This window comes from Gracilinanus agilis, chromosome 2 (genome assembly GCF_016433145.1).
Source record: "Gracilinanus agilis isolate LMUSP501 chromosome 2, AgileGrace, whole genome shotgun sequence".
Taxonomy (NCBI): domain Eukaryota; kingdom Metazoa; phylum Chordata; class Mammalia; order Didelphimorphia; family Didelphidae; genus Gracilinanus; species Gracilinanus agilis.
In genome coordinates, this window is record NC_058131.1 from 502,783,433 (window position 1) to 502,800,173 (window position 16,741).

The 16,741-nt window shown below is 37.1% G+C and overlaps 1 protein-coding gene across 1 annotated transcript in view; it reads left to right on the forward strand.

Moving 5' to 3' along the window:
* The window catches only part of KCNK13 (potassium two pore domain channel subfamily K member 13), a 404,887-nt gene extending 388,487 nt beyond the window's left edge, over positions 1-16,400 (forward strand). The window contains exon 2 of the mRNA XM_044665000.1: positions 15,270-16,400. Coding sequence (XP_044520935.1) covers positions 15,270-16,159 — 890 coding nt within the window. The 3' untranslated portion in view covers positions 16,160-16,400. The remainder of the gene's footprint in view (positions 1-15,269) is intronic.
* Positions 16,401-16,741: the final 341 nt, after the last annotated feature.

Genomic DNA, 16,741 nt, shown 5'->3' on the forward strand with positions numbered 1-16,741 from the left:
CGTGCGTTCTTGACTTAATGGGGTCCTAAGTCTTGCTGCTCTCAGGAACAGGTCCCGGAGCTGCCGATGACTCGATGGGTGCCCCAGACTTGCTCTATTTCTTTTTAGCTGGGTTCGGAGCTATAGGTGAGTGTGGAAGGGGTGGGGGTGGGGCGGTTGCTCAGCCTGTGATTGAGTGAGAGCCCTTTTTAGCCTGGAAATGTCTCGATTCCACGTACCTTCCACGCTGTGCCCTGTTGTGGGGTTCCTCCGTTCGTCTGGACTTGTTTTTATGTCCCCTTGAGGAGTTTTGTGTGTTTTGGTCAGGAGAGGTTAAGAGCTGCTTCTTACTTTGCCGCCATCTTAACCCGGAAGCCTGTTGAGCATTTCTTTTAATTTGGCCTCCTCTTTAAAAAGTTTGCCCATCACTGCCTAAACTATTAGATAGTTTTAGAAATTAGTGTTTGAATTAGTTCTCCCCACCCTTTAACCATTCTTTTTTTCATATGGACAAAATTCTGTTGTAGATAGAATTTATGTGAAAATTATTTCAGATCAGAATATTTTATTCTACAGTTATTCATGGAATAGGCAGGAACACAGCTAAATGACTTGGTGGATAAGAGTGTTGGGCCTGAGGTTAGGAGAGCCTGAATTTGAATGCAGATCTTACTAGCTGCATGACTCTGGACAAGTCATTTAACTTCTATTTGCCTTAATCCACTGAAGAATGAATTGCATTCTTTGCTAAGAAAACTCTATGAAAAGTATAGGCATGTTATGTTCTACAAGGTCACAAAGAGTCAGACAAGATTGAACAACTGAACAACAAAGCTGAACAACTATATACATGTGGCACCCGATGCTCATCCCAGAAGGCGAAGTCTATAAATAAGTCTAGCTAGAGGGGAAGTAGGAAAAGGAAGAAGAGTACACCTCAGACTAGTAAAGGAAGGGTTTAGACTAGATGATCTTGAAATTCCTTTCCAGATCATCAATCTCTACTTCTTTGGCTCTGCTATGAAGAAGTACTTAGTAGCTGTGGTCACTCTAACACACAATACTATAGGGTAGGCAGAACAACTATTAATATTCCATTGAAGAACCTGAGGCTCAAAAGACTAGAATGAATTCATTGAAAATGTTAAAAAGCCAGAAAAGGTCAAAACTAGATTTCAGATTCAGGTATCCATAGTCTAAATTCCTCTTTCTATACTTTCTGAGGCAAAGTCATTCAGATATGGAAGAGAGGGGGAGGAGATGAGATTAAATTGTCAACATTTCCATTGATATTTCCCAATATGTTATATAAGCTCCCTATGATAGTTGTTGTTTGTAGCTATCTCCTCCTATTATGTTTGCCCCTTCTCTATTCTTATTCTGACCTCAGACACTAACTAATTGTGTGATCCTGAATAAGTCACTTAACCTCTGATTGTCTCAGTTTCCTCAATTATTAAAATTGGAATAATGATTACCTACTTTGAGGAGTTGTGAGAATCAAATGGGACAATATTTGTAAAGTGAAATGTGTATTCCTTTCCCAAGCATTATAAAAAGGTGCTAGGTATACAAAGAAAAAATATAATAGTTCCTGCCATCATGGAGTTTATATTTGATCAAAGGGAAATAATTTGTACAAATATAAGTAAATATAATAGATAAAAGGGGCTGACCCTAGCAGCTAGAGGATTGAGTATTGATTGAAGTACTAATTAAAAGAGTAATCATTATTGTCTTGATGCCAGGTTTGAAGTTCTCTTGTGGAGTGTATCAGGAATCTGTCGTTGAGTGCTCATTTTTCTTATCAGTGGCTTATATAATGTGCCTAAGGCAGGACTGTCAAATTTGTGCATGATACAAAGTGGGGAGTGATAACTTAACACCTGGGATGGCAAAATTAGAATATAAAATGATCTCAAGAAGGTAGGATAATGGGCCAAATCAAATGAGATGAAATTTAATAAAGATAAAGGAGTTAAATTCTACTTTGATTTCAAGAAAGCAGTTTCTTAAATACTGGTTGTGAAAGTATGACTAAATATCAGTTCTCATGAAAAAGATCTAAGTGTTTTAGTGGACTCCATATTAGTCAAAAGTATGGCATGGAAACCTATAAAATTAGCATCATTCCAGTGAAGTGCAATGTCTAGAACAAGAAAGATAATTATTCTATCACACTCTTCCCTAATCATTCCACAGCTGGAAAGCTGTATTCAATTCTCAGTATCTCCTTTTAACATAGACAGAATAGCCAGAGCACATCCATAAGAGTGCATTCAGAGTGGAAAGAATAGAGATCATGCTATACATGAATCAATTGAAGCATAGAGAGCCAAGTTTGGAGACAGGAGGTCTTAGGTTGCAAACTTCCCTCAGATACTTCCTAGCTATGACAACTTAGCCCTAATTGCCTAGCCCTTACTGCTGTTCTACCTTGGAATCAATATTTCATATTAATTCTAAGACAGATGTTAAGAATTTTTTTAAAAAAGAATCAATAGAAGCAAATGGGCATGTGCAAAACTGGAGGGGAGAATGAAGAGAATGAAAGTGGAAGATAACCATCCAGGCATTGTGGGAAGATGGAAGAGTGGGGCATGAAGCGTTCTTGTCTTCCTGATACCCTCACCCTAAACAACCAAAAATAACTCCACAGAATCAATGCTAAAAGCGGCAAAAACAGAATTCAGGAGTGAAATTGAACATCCAAGGAAAACTAGGGAAGAAGGCTTCTGACTTCCCTGCCTCAGTCTCACCACCATAGGCTCTGGGGGCAGTAACAGAGGAGAAAGCTTAGAATCAAGAAGGTAACCCTGAAGGGCAGGATTAGCAACCTTACCTTGTTTGCTGAATCCAGGAGTTTATATCCCCAGAATCTGTAGGGGGAGGGCCCTGAGAGCAGCAATATCCCCTGCAGCTTTGACTCCAGAGACCCCTGTTAGCCCACAGCTGGGAACTGAAGGAATGGACACTGAAGGATCTTCAGGTGCTGGATCCTAAGGGCAGGAGCTCAATTCTCACTGCTATTGAACTATTTCATATATTTGAGAGGCCTGAGGAACCTTGCCTGGACACCTCCTTTATCCCAGGCTACAGTAGTAGGAGAGAAAGAGTGAGGAAGGAGCACACACCAGTGAGTGTGGTTGCTGAAGGACTGAGGTACTGTCAGCTGTTGTCACTCCCAGGAGAGTAGAGTTGCTAGTTAGGTGATGATAAACCTATGATATGCATAGCCATTTTCAATGACACGTGGCCACATGCAGCCACATACAGAGAAGAATGGGGCCATATGCCAAGGACGAAACATTTCTATAGTGTAGTGAAGGCACTCTGTGTACTATAGATGACAATTCTACCTATATTAATTTACGTATATTGGTTTATTAAATACAATTATATATTACAATTTTACATTTTTTGTTACTTAAAGTATAAATATCTTGAAATAATGTTTTTTTTTCCTCAAAGTGACACACCACCTGAGTTATGCTTGGTTTTTTGGCAAATTTTGACACACTAAGCTAAAAAGGTTGCCCATCACTGCCCTAGTTGCTGCCACAGAGGTAGGCAAACTGGCTGCTTGTAGTTGCAGTGGAAGAATTGTCCATGGCCTCTGGTTGGAGCACCTGAAGTCAATCATGGTCTGGGATTTGATCAGGCTGCTGGGAATACATCCAACCCTAAACTATAAAAATTAGAATAATTAAACAGGAGCAAGGAAAAAACCTCAAGTAACATATTCCAAAACACCAGAAATCCTAGGATTCTGGCCAAAAAGAATAATTAAATTTATTGGCCTGGCCACTAAAACTAAAAAATAAATAAATAAAGATGAGCAAGCAAAAGATAAAAAATCCAACTATTGATAGCTATTATGGGAACAGAAAAGACCTTGACTCAAACTCAGAATATAGAGAAGTAAAAAGTCTACTTCAGAAACAGCAAAGAAATATAATAAATGGCCACAAGCTCTAAAAGAGATTTTAGAAAAGCTTTAAAAAGACTTCAAAAACCAAATGAAGGGGGCAGCTGCGTGGCTCAGTGGATTGAGAGCCAGGCCTAGAGATGGGAGGTCCTCAGTACAAATCTGGCCTCAGACACTTCCAACTGTGTGACCCTGGGAAAGTCACTTAACCTTCATTGCCTAGCCCTTACCACTCTTCTGCCTTGGGACCAATACACAGTATTGATTCTAATACAGAAGATAAGGGTTTAAAAAAAACACAAAATAAGTCAGTTGTAGAAAAATTTAAAAAAGTATGAGCAATGCAAGAAAACCAAGAAAATAATGTTAGAAAGATCATCCAAATGGGAAAAGAAATCCAGAAACTCACAGAAGAAAATAATATATTAAGAAATATAATTGGACACTGAAAAGCTAACCATTCCCTAAGCCAAGAAATAATAAAGAAAACCAAAAGAAGGAAATAATAGGGGGAAAAAATGAAACATCACAAAAACAACTGACCTGGAAAATAGATTATATATATATATATATCACATCATACTCCAAGAAATCATCAAGGAAAACTGCCCTCAAATTCTAGAATCAGAGAGTAAAATAGAAATTGAAAAAATCCAAAAATTACCACCTAAAAGAAACATAAAGATGAAATTGCACAGGAACACCATTGCTAAATTCCATAGCTCCCAGGTTAAGAAGAAAATATTGCAAGCAATGAGAAAAAAATTAAATACTGTGGAGCTACAGTCAGAATAACATAAGACTTAGCAGGCACAATATTAAAAGACTGCAGGACATGAAACAACGCAGCATTTTGTAGAGCAAAAGAAATGGGCTTACAACCAAGAATAACATACCCAGCAAAGATGAGCATAATTATAGAAGGTAAAAAATGAATATTAAATGAACTAAAGGAATTTCAGTTTTTCCTGGGGAAAACCCAAAACTCAGCAGATATTTTGACCTATAAGAAATGTACAAAGAAAATGAAAGACTAATAAACAATCCAAAAGGTTGAATTGTTTGATTCCTCTATGGAAAAATGTCATCTCTGGCTCCTGGGAACAGCATCATTTCCTGGGTATTTTGAAGAGATGTGTAGGGACAGATGACTCAAGATCTAAGTGAATATAATGGAATGAGCAAAACCACAGTCTCCCCTTCACCCCTCCTTCTCCTTCTCTGCCGGCACATGCAGAACACTTTACTCAGGTCTAACCTCTGAACTTGTTCCTAAGATCATAGACTTAGAGCTAGAAAGGAGCTCAGAGATCACTTAGTATAAACCCTCATTTTGCAACTGAGGCCCAAAGAAGTTACATGACTTATCCAAGGACATAAGGGTCCTCCCATTTCAAACCAATGATTTTTTCCATTGTAGGGGGACTTTCCCTTAGAGCACCAAAGTAATTAAAACTGTCCTTTACATTTTCTTTTCTAAGTAGTATTTTCTCCCATAACATAATCATCTGTACCAAGGCACTTCAAGGTTGCTATGGTAAATTGTGTAATTTTTATCAAATGCTCAGAATAGTATCTTACTCAGAAAAAAATCTGTCCAATGGGGTATGACTCTAAACAGAAGAAGGAAAGTATATTCAGGATAAATTAGGAGTAGTCTCAAAAGGAAAGAACTAAGATTAAGGAGGACAGGGAAAGACATCTTACAGAAAATGGGATTTTAACTGAGACTTTTTCTTTTTAAATTTTTACATTTTCCAGATAATATGTAGATATAATTTTAATAATCATTTTCTGATATTTTGCAACTCATATTCTCCCCCGCTCTCTCTCTCATTCACCCTCCCAAGATGGCAGGTAATATGATATAGGTTGTACAGATATTATCATTTAATACATATTTCCATGTTTGTCATATTGCAAGCGAAGACATGTCACTTATAGTAGACAATTCATGGAAGTAAAAATTCATGGAAGAAATAAAGTGAAGAATGGCATACTCTAATCTGCATTCAGACTTCATCAGTTTCTTCTATGGCAGTATATGGCCCATTTTGTCATGAAATCACTTGTAGTTGTTTTAGAACCTTGCATTTCTGATCATGGTTAAGTCATTCACAATTGATTATCATACATTATTGCTGTTACCATGTACAATGTTTTCTTGGTTCTGCTAACTTCACTTTACATCACTTTGTATGTTTTCCCAGGATTTTTTGTAATCATCTTGTTACTCACTTCATATGGCCTCTAACTGAGACTTAGAGGAAGCCAAGAAAGCTAAGAGGTAGAGATGAGGCAGGAGTGTGTTCCAGGCATGGAGAACAATCAATAAAAATACTTAAAGTTGGGAGATGAACTGTCTCATATGAGGAACAGCAAGGAGACCAGTGTCACTGGATCACAAAATATATGGAAGAGGATAATTTCTTTTTTTAAATCATGATTTTCTTTTCCCCCTTTTTTATTTAGCATATTTTTATTTTTTTTTAATAATTTTTTATTTTAAAAAAAATTTTCCATGGTTACATAACTCATCTTTTTACTTTCTCCTTCACCCCTTCAACCCCACACCCACTTCCGCTGTAGCTAATTCACATTTCTACTGGTTTTATTTTGTGTGGTCAGTCAAGACTTATTTACACATTATTGATAGTTACATGGGTGTGGTCTTTTCAGGTCTACATCCCCAATCATGTCCTCATCAACCCAAGTGTCCACACAGTTGTTTTTCTTCTATGTTTCTACTCCTGTAGTTCTTCCTCTGAATGTGGGTAGTGTTCCTTTCCATAAGTCCCTCAGAATTGTCTTGGGTCATTGCACTGCTGCTGGTGCAGAAGTCCATTACATTTAATTTTACCACAGTATATCAGTCTCTGTGTACAATGTTCTTCTGGCTCTGCTCCTTTCACTCTGCATCAATTCCTGGAGGTCTTTCCAGTTTACATGGAATTCCTCCAGTTTATTATTCCTTTGAGCACAATAGTATCCCATCACCAACATATACCACAATTTGTTCAGCCATTCCTCAATTGAAGGGCATACCCTTGCTTTCCAGCTTTTTGCCACCACAAAGAGCACAGCTATAAATATTTTTGTGCAAGTCTTTTTCCCTATAAACTCTTTAGGGTACAATCCCAGCAATGGTATGGCTGGATCAAAGGTCAGGCATTCTTTTATAGCCCTTTGAGCATAGTTCAAATTGCCATCCAGAATGGTTGGATCAGTTCACAACTCCACCAGCAATGCATTAACGTCACAATTTTGCCACATCCCTTCCAACATTCATTATTCTCTCCTGCTATCATTTTAGCCAATCTGCTAGGTGTGAGGTGGTACCTCAGAGTTGTTTTGATTTGCATTTCTTTAATTATTAGAGATTTAGAACACTTTCTCATGTGTTTATTGATACTTTTGATTTCTTTATCTGAAAATTGCCTATTCATGTCCCTTACCCATTTATTAATTGGGGAATGGCTTGATTTTTTATATAATTGATTTAGCTCCTTGCATATTTGAGTAATTAGACCTCTATCAGAATTTTTATTATAAAGATTTTCCCCAGTTTGTTGTTTCCCTTCTGATTTTGGTTGCATTGTTTTTCTTTGTACAAAAACTTTTTAATTTAATATAATCAAAATTATTTATTTTACATTTTATAATTTTCTCTAACTCTTGTTTGGTTTTAAAATCTTTCCTTTCCCAGAGATCGGACAAGTATACTATTCTGTGTTCACTTAACATGTTTATAGTTTCCCTCTTTATATTCAAGTCATTCACCCATTCTGAATTTATCTTGGTGTAGGGTGTGAGATGTTGATCTAAACCTAATCTCTCCCATATTGTTTTCCAATTTTCCCAATAGTTTTTGTCAAATAGAGGATTTTTGTCCCCAAAGTTGGGCTCTTTGGGTTTATCATACACTGTCTTGCTGACATCACTTACTCCAAGTCTATTCCACTGATCCTGCCTTCTATCTCTTAAGGCTTTTTATGCATCTATTGAGATAATCATGTGTTTTTTTGTTGTTTGCTTGTTGATATGGTCAATTATGTGTATGGTTTTCCTAATGTTGAACCGTCCTTGCATTCCTGGCATAAATCCCACCTGATCATGATGAATAACCCTCTTGATCACTTGCTGGAGTCTTTTTGCTAGTATTCTATTTAAGATTTTTGCATCTATATTCATTAAGGAGATTGGTCTGTAATTTTCTTTCTCTGTTTTTGATCTGCCTGGCTTTGGAATCAGTACCATATTTGTGTCCTAAAAGGAGTTTGCTAAGACTCCTTCTTTGCTTATTATATCAAATAATTTGTATAGTATTGGGTTAATTGTTCTTTGAATGTTTGATAGAATTCACTTGTGAATCCATCAGGCCCTGGCAATTTTTTCTTAGGGAGTTCTTTAAAGGACTGTTCAATTTCTTTTTCTTCTTCTTTTTTTTGTTTTTTTTTTTGAGGTCCTTATTTTTTTTAATTAGACATTTATTAATATTCGTTTTTAACCTGTTTACATGCTTTATGCCCCTACTTTCCCCTTCACCCCCCGCTCTCCCCCCACCCATGGCCAATGCACATTTCCACTGGTTGTAACATGTGTCCTTGTTCAGGGTCTATTTCCCATTCATGTCTGCCTCAGCCCATGCATTCAAGCAATTGTTCATCTTACATGTTTCCTCTCCTACAGTCCTTCCTCTGAATGTGGGTAGCATCTTTACCATAAATCCCTCAGAGCTGTCTTGTGTCATTGCAGTGCTGCTGGTACAGGAGCCCATTACATTTGATTTTACCATAGCATATAAGTCTCTGTGTACAATGTTCTTCTGGCTCTGCTCCTTTCACTCTGCATCACTTCCTGGAGGTCTCTCCAATTTGCATGGAATTCCTCCAGTTTATTATTCCTTTTAGGACAATAGCATTCCATCACCAGCATATACCACAATTTGTTCAGCCATTCCCCAATTGAAAGACATCCCCTCATTTTCCAGTTTTTTGCCACTACAAAAAGAGCAGCTATAAATATTTTTGTACAAGTCTGTTTATCTATGATCTCTTTGGGGGTACAAACCCAGCAATGGTATGGCTGGATCTAAGGGCAGACAGTCTTTTATAGCCCTTTGGGCATAGTTCCAAATTGCCAGCCAGAATGGCCAGATCAGTTCAGAACTCCACCAGTAATGCATCAATGTCCCGTTTTTGCCACATCCCCTCCAACATTCATTACTCTCCCCTTCTTTCATTTTAGCCAATCTGCTAGGTGTGAGGTGATACCTCAGAGTTGTTTTGATTTGCATTTCTCTAATTATTAGAGATTTAGAACACTTTCTCATGTGCTTATTGATACTTTTGATTTCTTTACCTGAAAATTGCCTATTCATGTCTCTTGCCCATTTATCACTTGGGGAATGGCTTGATTTTTTATACAATTGCTTTAACTCCTTGTATATTTGAGTGATTAGACCCCTGTCAGAGTTTTTTGTTATAAAGATTTTTTCCCAATTTGTTGTTTCCCTTCTGATTTTGACTACATTGTTTTTGTTTGTACAAAAACTTTTTAGTTTAATATAATCAAAACCATTTAATTTACATTTTGTAATTTTCTCTAACTCTTGCTTGGTATTGAAATCTTTCCTTTCCCAGAGATCTGACAAGTATACTTTTCTGTGTTCACTTAACTTATTTATACTTTCCCTCTTTATATTCAAGTCATTCACCCATTCTGAATTTATCTTGGTGTAGGGTGTGAGATGTTGATCTAAACCCAATCTCTCCCATATTGTTTTCCAAATTTCCCAGCAGTTTTTGTCAAATAGTGGATTCATGTCCCAAAAGTTGGTCTCTTTGGGTTTATCATACACTGTCTTGCTGACATCATTAACCCTGAGTCTATTCCACTGATCCTCCCTTCTATCTCTTAGCCAGTACCATATTGATTTAATGACTGCTGCTTTATAGTATAGTTTGATATCTGGTACTGCTAGGCCCCCTTCCTTCACATTTTTTTCATTATTTCCCTTGATATTCTTGATCTTTTGTAATTCCAAATGAAATTTGTTATAGTTTTTCCTAATTCAGTAAAGAAGTTTTTTGGTAATTTGATAGGTATGGCGCTAAATAGGTAAATTAATTTGGGTAGGATGTTCATTTTTATTATGTTAGCTCATCCTACCCATGAACAGTTAATGGCTTTCCAATTGTTTAGGTCCAGTTTTATTTGTTTGGAAAGTGTTTTGTAGTTGTTTTCGTATAATAGCTGTTTTGTTAGATTGATTCCCAAGTATTTTATATTGTCTAGGGTGATTTTAAATGGTGTTTCTCTTTCTACCTCTTGCTGTTCTAATGTGTTGGAAATGTATAGAAATGCTGATGATTTATGTGCATTATTTTGTATCCTGCCACTTTGCTAAAGTTGTTGATTATTTTTACCAGTCTCTTAGTTGATTCTCTAGGATTTTTTAAGTATACCATCATATCATCTGCAAAGAGTGATAGCTTAGTCTCCTCATTGCCTATTTTGATACCTTCAATTTCTTTTTCTTCTCTTATTACTATTGCTAGTGTTTCTAGTACTATGTTGAGTAATAGAGGTGATAATGGGCATCCTTGTTTCCCTCCTGATCTTATTGGGAAGACTTCTAATTTATCCCCATTGCATATAATGCTTGTTGATGGTTTTAGGTATATATTGTTTATTATTTTTAGGAAGGGTCCTTCTATTCCTATACTTTTCAATGTTTTCAATAGGAATGGATGCTGTATTTTGTCAAAGGCTTTTTCAGCATCTATTGAGATAATCATGTGATTTTTGTTTGTTAGACTGTTGATATGGTCAATTATGTGGATGGTTTCCCTAATGTTGAACCATCCTTGCATTCCTGGTATAAATCCCACCTGATCATGGTGGATGACCTTCTTAATTACTTGCTGGAGTCTCTTTGCTAATATTCTATTTAAGATTTTTGCATCTATGTTCATTAGGGAGATTGGTCTATAGTTTTCTTTCTCTGTTTTTGGTCTACCTGGCTTTGGAATCAGCAATTTCTTTTTCTGATATTGGATTACTTAAATATTCTATTTCTTCTGCTGTTAATCTAGGCAATTTATATTTTTGCAAATATTCATCCATATCACCTAGATTACTAAATTTATTGCTATATAATTGGGCAAAATAGTTTTTAATGATTGCCTTAACTTCCTCTTCATTAGAGGTGAGGTCTCCTTTTTCATCTTTGATACTATTAATTTGGTTTTCTTCTTTCCTCTTTTTAATTAGATTAACAAGTACTTTGTCTATTTTATCTGTTTTTTTCAAAATACCTGCTTCTACTCTTATTTATTAATTCAATAGTTCTTTTACTTTCAATTTTGTTAATTTCTCCTTTGATTTTTAGTTTTTCTAATTTAGTTTTCATCTGAGGATTTTTAATTTGTTCATTTTCTAGTTTTTTAAGTTGCATGCCCAATTCATTAACCTCTGACCTCCCTAATTTGTTAATATATGCACTCAGTGATATCAATTTTCCCCTTAGAACTGCTTTGGCTGCATCCCATAAGTTTTGGTAAGATGTCTCATCATTGTCATTGTCTTCAATGAAATTATTAATTGTTTCTATGATTCGTTCTTTCACTAAATTATTTTGGAGACTCATATTATTTAATTTCCAATTAGTTTTTGGTTTGCCTCTCCATGTATTCTTACTAATAACTATTTTTATTGCATTTTGATCTGAGGTTACATTTATTATTTCTGCTTTTTTGCATTTGTTTGCTATGTTTGTACCCTATTACATGGTCAATCTTTGTGAATGTTCCATGTGCTGCTGAAAAGGTGTATTCCTTTTTGATTCTACTTATTTTTCTCCAAATATCTATTAACTTGTATTTTTCTAGGGTTTCATTCACCTCTCTTATCTTTCTTATTTATTTTTTGGTTTGACTTATCTATTTCTGATAGGGTTTGGGTCCCCCACTAGTATAGTTTTTCAATCTATTTCATCCTTGAGCTCCACTAGCTTCTCCTTTAGAAATTTGGAAGCTATTCCTTTTGGTGCATACATATTGAGTACTGATATTTCTTCATTGTTTATACTGCCTTTTATTAGGATGTAGTAACCTTCCCTATCTCTTTTAACCTTATCTATTTTTACTTTGTCTCTGTCAGAGATCATGATAGCCACCCCTGCCTTCTTTTTCTCATTTGAAGCCCAAAAGATTTTGCTCCATCCTCTCATTTTCATTCTGTTTGTCTGTCTGTCTGATGTGTGTTTCTTGTAAACAACATATGGTTGGGTTTTGGTTTGTAATCAACTCTGCTATTTGCTTCTGTTTTATGGGTGAGTTCATCCCATTCACATTCCGATGATTATCAACTCTGCATTCCCAGACATTTTGATCTCCCAACCCTGTCCTTTCTTCTTTCACTGTTTCCTTCTATACCAGTGTTTTGTTTTTAATCAGTTCCTATAATCCCCTCCCTTGCTGTACTTCCCTTTCTCCCCTCTCCCTTCTTATTCCCCTCTCATTGTTCTTTAAAGCCAGGCGGTGCTCCTCCCCCCTCCCCCTAAGCCCTCTCCCTCTCTAGTATTGCTTCCTTCCCTACCAGTCATTTTGTTACCCTTCTACTTCTCTATAGGGCGTGAATCAATTTTCTGCCCCTATGGATCTGATTGTTCTTCTCTAAGTTGATTTCAATGCACTTAAGTATTGAATATTCCCTCTCTCTAACTTCTTTACCCTTACAGTGTATTGTTATTTTTCCCTATTGATCCCATGTGCTTCTTTATGGAATATAAATTTATTCCTTTTTGTTTGCTTTCCTTTTTTCTTATTGTTGTCTTCTTCCCCCCTAGTTTTGTATATATTTATACATACATACATACACACATATTTATATATCTCTTAACATTCCATCCTATACAGTTTGTCCCTGTTCCCTCTATGTAAACTTCTTCTAGTTACCCTGTTAATAATAATAATTTTTAATATTTGCCAATACCTTCTTTTCTTCTGGGGATATAAAGTGTTTGTACTTGTTGTGTCCCTTAAAGAAAAGATTTTTTTCTCCTCCCCCCATTTTCTTAATTACCTTATGTTGATTTTCTTGAGTTCTGGGTTTGGGCAGCAAACACTCTGTTTAAGTCCAGTTTTTTCTTGACGAATGTTTGGAAGTCTTCAATATTATTGAATGACCATACTTTCCTCTCCAATAATATAGTTAGTCTTGCTGGATAGTTGATTCTTGGTTGTAGACCCAGTTCTCTTGATTTCCTGAATATTGTGTTCCATGCCTTCTGGTCTTCAATGCAAATGAAGCCAGATCCTGTGTTATCCTAACTGTGGTTCCCTGATATCTGAATGACTTCTTTTTGGCAGTTTGTAATATTTTTTCCTTGGTCTGGTAGTTTTTGAATTTGGCTATAATATTCCTGGAAGTTGTCAGTTATGGATTAAATGTAGGAGGTGATCTGTGGATCCTGTCAATTTCCACTTTTCCCTCTTGTTCAAGAATTTCTGGGCAATTTTCTCTGATAATTTCTTGTAAAATGTTATCTAAACTTTTTCTTTTATCATGATGTTCTGGTAAACCAATAATTCTTAAATTGTCTCTTCTGGTGCTGTTCTCCAGATCTTTGGTTGAGTCAATGAGGTGTTTCATTTTCTCCTTAAATTTTTCATTTTTTTAAATTTTGTTTAATATATTCTTGCTGCCTTGTGAAGTCATTTTCTTCTAGTTGTTGAATTCTGTTTTTTAAAGACTGAATTTCATCCCTTGCTTTTTGGTCATCCTTCTCTTTCTGGTCTGATTTTCTTTGTAGATCATCTTTTGCCTTCTTTGCTTCATTTTCAAGCTGGCCAATTCTGGCTTTTAAGACTTTATTTTCTTGTTTTAGCTCATGTATTTCCTTTTTCAAATTGTCTTCAGCCTCTCTTGATTGTTTTTTGAGTTCCTGAAGTTCTTGAATTAATTGAGTTTTAAATTCTTGAGTTAATTGAATTTCAAGTCACTTAATCCCCATGGCCTAGCCCTTATTGCTCTTCTGCCTTAGAAGCATCTGATTGGTTGATGTGGCTGGACATTGGTAATTTGTTAAATTTTGTTAAACTACTTAATTCCATCTCTTAATTCCATTCTATTCATTTCCTTTACCAAATTTGGGGGGGGGGAGGAGAGAAGGAGTATTGTAGCTGTTTGTACTCTAGGAGAAAGAGAACTTAATTGAATTAGAAAACTAGTTAGTGCTTCATTACACTTGATCAGGTGGTTACTGAAGGTAGTTTCTTAGTTTCTCCTGGGGCAGCCCATTTGCCCAGACTGCAGAATCACATGTGTTACTAGGGACTTGTCTCCTTGTTGATCAGGGAACTCAGATTGAAGTTGACCCCCAGGACCTTTGGATTAAGGGATTGGTTCAAGCAAGTATGGTGTACAAACTGTAGCCATGATAATATGGCTGATTTTCCCAAGGACTAGCCTTTAGTTGTCTTGCTCTTGACCTGGGGATGGAGGAAGGAAGGGATATAAGTATTTTTTAATTGGCTGACTTGCTATCTAGCAACAACCTTACTGTCTTATGAACTCATTAAATATTAGAGCTAGAAGGTCATAAGATAATATCTAGCCCAACCACAAATTTTATGAATGAAGAAATCAAGACTCAGTCAATCAGTGTTCCTACATTGTGCTAAGTGTGAAGGTAGTGGGTGTGGTGGCAAGAAGAGAGGTCCGGATACAAAGAACAGAAATCCTTCCTTTCATGGAGCTTACATTGTAAGGAGAAATGAATTGCTCAAGGTCACACAAATAAGTGATACCAGGCCTAGAATCCAATTTTCCTGGTTCTAGTTTTTATGTTCTTTCCACTACATATTATAGGTAGTGTTGTATAATAGAAAGGATGCTCAGCTTAGAGTCAGGATTTGGCAAGATACCTTCAGTGAGTGAGTCCGCATGCCTTAGTGAGTGGCAGGATAGAATATGCTGCTTGTAAGACTTCATATATAATTGAAGACACATCACTTAATCCCTTTTAATTCCATTTTCCTCATCTGTAAATTGGAGATGCTGTGTTAACTGGTAGTACTTGTAACACTAGTTTCACAAAGCTTTTGTAAAGTCTAGATGAGATAATACTTGTAAGGGTACTTTTGCAGATCTTAAGGTGTCAAAGGCAGCTATTATTGCTGTCAGATTATTATTATACCTCATTTAATAAGACAATGAGAATTTTTCTGTAAAAAGAATTGGAGTCATTTTGAGGTAATTTTCCTTCCCTGCTTTTTTCCTCCCATGAAAACTGGAACCTTGATTCTATAAATGCCTTTTTTGCATTAAATCTCTCCTCCCATTTTGTCTCCTATAGGTTTTGGCATGACGACACCTGCAACTGTTGGAGGCAAAGTTTTTCTGATATTTTATGGTCTTATTGGATGTGCAGGCACCATCTTATTCTTCAACCTCTTCTTAGAACGTTTGATTACGGTCATTGCCTACATCATGAAGTCATGCCATGAGAGGCAGCTCCGAAAGAAGGGGGTCCTGCAATCTGATAACCAAAGAGGCTCTGGGACCTCAGAGGCTGACAGCATGGTGGGATGGAAGCCTTCCGTGTATTATGTTATGCTCATCCTGTGCATGGCATCCCTCATCATCTCCTGTTGTGCCTCTGCCATGTACACCCCCATTGAAGGTTGGAGCTACTTTGATTCTCTTTATTTCTGTTTTGTGGCCTTTAGCACCATTGGCTTTGGTGACCTCGTCAGTAGCCAGAATGCCCAGTATGAGAGCCAAGGGCTCTATCGCTTCGGCAACTTCGTCTTCATCCTGATGGGCGTCTGCTGCATTTATTCCTTGTTCAACGTGATCTCCATCCTCATCAAGCAGTCCGTCAACTGGATCTTGAAGAAAATGGAATGCCGGTGTTGCCAGTGCCAAAGAAAGGCCCTACTCTTACGGAGAAATGTGGTCACTCCCAGCAATGTGCGGAGTGGACAAGAAATCTCTATTGAGACAGATGGTGTGATTGAGAGTGAAACAGATGGACGTCGCCTCTCGGGAGAGATGATCTCCATGAAGGACTTCTTAGCCTCCAACAAGGTCTCACTAGCCATCCTGCAGAAGCAGCTGTCAGAAACAGCCAACGGATGTCCTCGACAAGCCAGTGTGTCAGCCCGACACAAAGGATTCTCAGGAGGGGTGGGGGCCCTGGCGATCATGAACAACAGGCTGGCAGAAACAAGTGGGGATAGATAAGAGAGAAACTCTGGACACTGAAAGCTAAGCAGAGAGCAAAGGCCAGAAGAAGTTGTCATCAAAGAAGCCAAGGGAACTCAGCAAGACTGTTTGCCCTTAGAGGTTTTTTGGCAACAGTTCCTTAACACTGGCTGCACTTTGGCATCATCTAAAGTCTTTGATCCTTGGCAGAATTTTGTTTCCCCCAAATCTGCCTTCCAATGGACCTGTACTGAATGAAATACCATCCTATTTCTGTCAACTTTTTCCCCACTGTATATTCCTTAAATCTGAGACTAGCTCTAAAACTAATCACAGAAGCATCACAGAGAAGGTTAAATTCTCTTCTTCTGGGTCAGCTAATGCCTTAAAATTGCCTTATATTTGTATAGTGCTTTACACTTTGCAAAATGAGTTCCATTTACAGTATCCCAGTTGATCTTCACAAATGGGTAGCCCTCTGAGGTGAGCAGGGCAAGAATTATTGTCCTTGCTTTAAAAAAAACAGATGAGGAAACCGTAGCTCAGAGGCCAAGCTTACATGGCAGCATAAGCAATAGAAGTGAGCTTATAATCCTGGCCCCAGGTTAGCTCTCCTGTGTG